The sequence below is a fragment of the Penaeus japonicus genome, unplaced genomic scaffold (genome assembly GCF_977035675.1).
Source record: "Penaeus japonicus unplaced genomic scaffold, GWHDUDI00000001_assembly GWHDUDI00000008, whole genome shotgun sequence".
NCBI lineage: Eukaryota > Metazoa > Arthropoda > Malacostraca > Decapoda > Penaeidae > Penaeus > Penaeus japonicus.
This window is the reverse complement of record NW_028234410.1, coordinates 34,363,848-34,368,583: the sequence shown is the minus strand read 5'-3', so window position 1 is coordinate 34,368,583 and position 4,736 is coordinate 34,363,848. Positions and strand designations below refer to the sequence as shown.

At 35.5% G+C, this 4,736-nt stretch overlaps 1 protein-coding gene across 1 annotated transcript in view; it reads right to left on the bottom strand.

The window, feature by feature from the left end:
* LOC122247085 (uncharacterized) overlaps window positions 1-4,373 on the bottom strand; it is a 112,446-nt gene extending 108,073 nt beyond the window's left edge. The window contains exons 1-3 of the mRNA XM_043006078.2: window positions 4,027-4,373; window positions 387-1,023; window positions 1-94 (exon numbers count right to left, since the gene is read on the bottom strand). The exon at window positions 1-94 is cut by the window's left edge and continues 346 nt beyond it. Coding sequence (XP_042862012.2) covers window positions 1-94; window positions 387-1,023; window positions 4,027-4,160 — 865 coding nt within the window. The 5' untranslated portion in view covers window positions 4,161-4,373. The remainder of the gene's footprint in view (window positions 95-386; window positions 1,024-4,026) is intronic.
* Window positions 4,374-4,736: the final 363 nt, after the last annotated feature.

Sequence of the window (4,736 nt, the reverse complement as noted above, 5' to 3'; positions counted from 1 at the left end):
CAGGTTCTACTGTTGTTTCCTCCACTCTGTTCTCCTCACTGTCTTTGATGTCAGGTATCAGAATGCTGTCTTTGGGGTCTTCCTTCTCTGATTCCTGATTGAGAAATTTTAATCTATTAGTAGTCATCTTAAGAGCACACACCATACATCATTCATGTAAGGACTAACTGTAATATTCCCTATCTAATATCTAGGTCAGATATAATTAAGTCATACATTAGGTCTATTAGAGAAGCCTCCTTTCAATAATGCAATAAATAAGTAATTTGTACACATATAATAGTCATGAATGATCAAATATACCCTTGAACTCTTAAAAAACAGTGGCAGAAACATTGAATCATCAGAGAAAAAATAAGATATTAAAAGGTAAATCATTTCTGTACCTTGTGAGAATTGCTGCCAGCTTCCTCGTTGTCCTGGGCTTGATGGAGAGGTTCATTTTCAATGATATTTTCCCCTTCGGTGATCTTCTCAGCATCAGGAATGAACTTAACTCTTGACGAATTATCTGGGTCCTCTTCCTCATTTTTCAGTTGTTCTTTTCCCCTCTTCTTCTCTTCCTTTTCCTCTTCCTGTGTTTCTTGTGTTAGATTTGCCTGTGTTTCATCACTAGAAACTGAGTCATCTGATATGGAACTGCTTGATTCTGATCTCTCATCTGAGAGGTTTTCTGCAACAGGGACTTCATCTGAAGATTTCTTCCGTATTCTTTTATTCGCAAGAATATCCTCGGCAAAAACTATCTTGGGTCCTTGATGTTTGCCAGCGTGTCTGTCATTTCCCGAAATGAATATCTTTTGTGAAGATTTAGGATTGGGTGCTGGTGCTTTGGTGCTCAAGTGACTCTCGTGGATTCCCAGGATTTTCTTGGCATTCTCCACACTAGATCCTGGACGCGATTCTTGTCGTTTAGGATTAGACGTGTCGAGAGGAGTCAATCCCTCACCTTGATTACGTCTAGCACCATCTCTCTTTACTCCCTCCTCTGCATTTTGAGGCACACTCTCACTCTGACAAAGACTGTAAAGAGGAAAACATTTTGTTAGGTAACTTCATTTCAATATTGTATCATGCATGAATAAATGCTACTGAATGATACTAGAGGTAGTTTGGAATTGTTTGCACATTTCATGCCATTTTGCAATTATTTTTCTATTCATTTTCATTTATAGTTTATTTTTTCTATCTACCCCTACTAAAAAATATTGCTTTACATTCAACAGAACATGCTATTGCTATCAAAGACAGAGACAAACTTACTTTAATAATCCCATACATACTAACTAACTTCAAATTGATTCATATTCATAAAACAACAACAACAAAAATCTTGAATCATAATTTATCTTACTCTGTGACAGCACTAACCAAACATCTAGTCTTTCTAGGCCTATAAGCATGACCCTTATCAGAAATGAACAATGAGCTTGTAAAATTAATTTAGCAACAAGTGCTAAATGAATGGTCAAGAAAACAAATTAAAAATTCACAAAAGCAATCAAGTTTTTTCTTCAATAAAGTCATATCTACAAAAAAATATACATATACATTTATTTTACTTTTTTATGATGCTTAGTCTCCACATTATGCTCTGTTAGAAGATTTATACCTATTGTCCATCCCTATCCTGGCCTCCAAGATAAATGATTATCTCTGAAGGTTGTCTGATAACTAAACCTGTTATATGCTTTTGCATGTATTTTTGGATTCTTCCGTAGGAGACTACAGGCTTAAACCTCACAATATAAATCAAAATGAAAGATATATCTGCAAATCAAGTATGGTTGTGGGACTAGAACTAAATGGATTATATTCTATATACTATTCCCTAAACATTACCTATACTTGACCACTTTAATTTCTCTCAGCATTAATCAAGTACAAAAAACATAATTATCAAGGATTCCAATTAAGTCTATTATCAGCTATGGAACTACTCCCAACACACATTTTCCAAGTAATCTGTTTGTTCATGCAAAATTGTTCCTCTGTTACAAATTCATGATTTGACTAACTGAGATACCTACAAAGATCTAATTGCTAATATCTTGGAAGAATATTCTACATAATGAAAAACTCTTTAGAAGTATATTCTTTAAGCAGCAAGCAAAATGGATTCCCCACACTGTCTCCAATACAACTTTGTTTTAGTTTTCCAAATTGATTCACTGTTTGATTCCATATCACAGGGACTATTTTTCAATAACATGTAGGGGATCAGTTAAAAAAAAAAAAAAAGATTTACAGTCAACTAGAAATCTTAAAAGATATGTCAATCTTAAAGTGTCTATAATGGTCAATAACTAATACTATTAACTATAAATATTTGTAAATATTGTGACAAGGCTTGTAAATCCTTGGGGGGATTTTCAGATGTTAGTCTCAATCTCAATGTGTTAGTTTAGATACATGAAGTATAACATGGGAATTAAGGGATAAGTCTTCTGAAAACTAATGAACATGTTAATGCAGAATAAGACATTATTTAAATCACTTGAAAATCGTCCAAGCTCCCTCTTGCTATAATGATGGCTTTTGTCTTCCGATGGCGAGCAAAAAGTGTGGAGGCTAATTTAACGGCGAATATTTGTCAAATAACCTGTGTTTTCTTATGAGGTAAATTTTTAGCATATGAAAATTATCACCCACATGGCAAACAATACATTAAAGGAATGGATCACTAATTATAAGACAATTTTCATCCAAAATATAACTGCGCCAATTGTCAATAAGGAAAATACTTAATTATCATATATATACACCATAATGATACCTTTTAACCCTATGACGACGGTGCGTCACACTCGTGTGACACAGCTAAATTCCCAATGCCGGGGTGTCATGCCAGTGTGACGTTGCCAATGCAATATTGCAATGGCCCAGCGTAGGGGTTTTCGTGTAGCGCGTGCCCCGTCGGGAAAGGGTTAATGGCCAAGTCAAGTAATTATCACAGTCTCAATATTTTTTGTGTTCAGCAAAGGCCAACAAGCCTCTTCTATGTATGTTCTGGCAAGATTTTGCTTAATCTAGTTCATTATTTAACCATAAATTCCCATAGGGACCAATAAAGGCATCCGTATTACTGTCTGTAGTTTCGAATATTCAAAGTGTTTTGGCACACTTAGCTCGAGCTAAATAATGTGAATATCTTAACTAACTGATTGAAATATAGTTATTATATATCAAATAATTTCTTTATTTTTTATTTGTGATGGAAATGCCACTGATAAAGAGAAATTTTGAATTCTTGATTTAACATTTTTATGTACAATTACCTTGAAGGTGATTACTGTCGTCTATGTATCATACAAAATTATTCTTTCAACGCTATATGCTATACTGAAAAGTCGTACACAAAGAGATTAGTTGTATTCCACATTCAATTTCAATGGCCTCCACAGATACAGTATGAAATTATAATTATTGTATTTAAAGAGTTAGTAATAAATGCTATATTGTCCTTTCAGTTGTATTCCTAGTGCGAGAATTTCTCTGAAGAATTATTCCAAAAAAGACTGAGATACTCCTGTGTGCTCCCGATTCTTACTTTGTTGAAAGTGCATCTTTGCTAGTGAAAACTCTCAGGTCTTAAATAGTTGATTTGATAGCAAAATTCTTTGCAATAATTAAATATGCTTTAACTTGTTAGTACATTGTGTACTACTCTCATTTACTTTCTTTCTTAATTCTAGAGACTAACATACGGATATACTTTTAGACAGAAAGACGGTAAAATCAGCGTGTTATAGGCAAATCACACATAAAGGTCATTCAGCAGCATAACTATAATTATAATTTAAATATACGTGCAGCGTTTCCACAAAATATATAGTTTGTAAATAACTAATTCTATCAACTAAACTCAACCAGAGAGAGGAAAATAAGTAATAAGACCAAAGCCACAACCATGACCTTTCATTAGGTACAACCAAGACTACCATCATCGTCACCCACACTCTTCTCTCATTACCCCCACTAATATTCCTCTCCCATTTCACACCAAAGTCATTTCCGATAACTCACCAGCATTGTATGACGACCAAGAGGATGATTAAGGCCAAGGTCTCAAGGCCCCTGAATCTCCAGCACTTGCGTGGTCCATTTCCCATTTTAAATCCCGACCGATCTTCACCTCCAGCCCCACCGAGGACGAACATCACCCTTATTTCTACCGATTTACGTCCTTCCACGCGCAGAAAGAGTACACCCCACGAGGCGTTAGTGTCCGGGGAGTATTCCTCGAGGGGCCCATGGTCTCATCTTTGATCAAAATCCTACAGGCCGGGTTCCTGTGGAGTTTAAATAAGAGAGGGGAAGCAGCGGGCCTTGGCGACCTCTTCTACTGACGTGGGATTTGTTTTGGTCAGTGTTGCCAGCGCTGCGCCCGCTAACTGCGCTAGCTTTCCGCTTCAGACTGAAATACTCGGTGCTATCTCTTAGAATGGGATTTTATACGTTATTGATAACTTTCATTGAATATACTTTACTCTGTGATGAATTTTATTCGGTTGGAATTTTAGAACGGTGCTTCCACTGACAATGGTGAAATCAATGTAAATGATTCATACTTGATGAGCGTGAAATCGTAAAAAAACTGCTGTGTTTGTTGTTTACAGGTGAAATTTCAAGAACATTTGATAACGATTAAAAGGAGATGATTGTTCTGAAGCGATATCACTAGTCATCACAATATGTTATTCAAGATACCGAAGTCGCACTAAAATAAAAAAAAA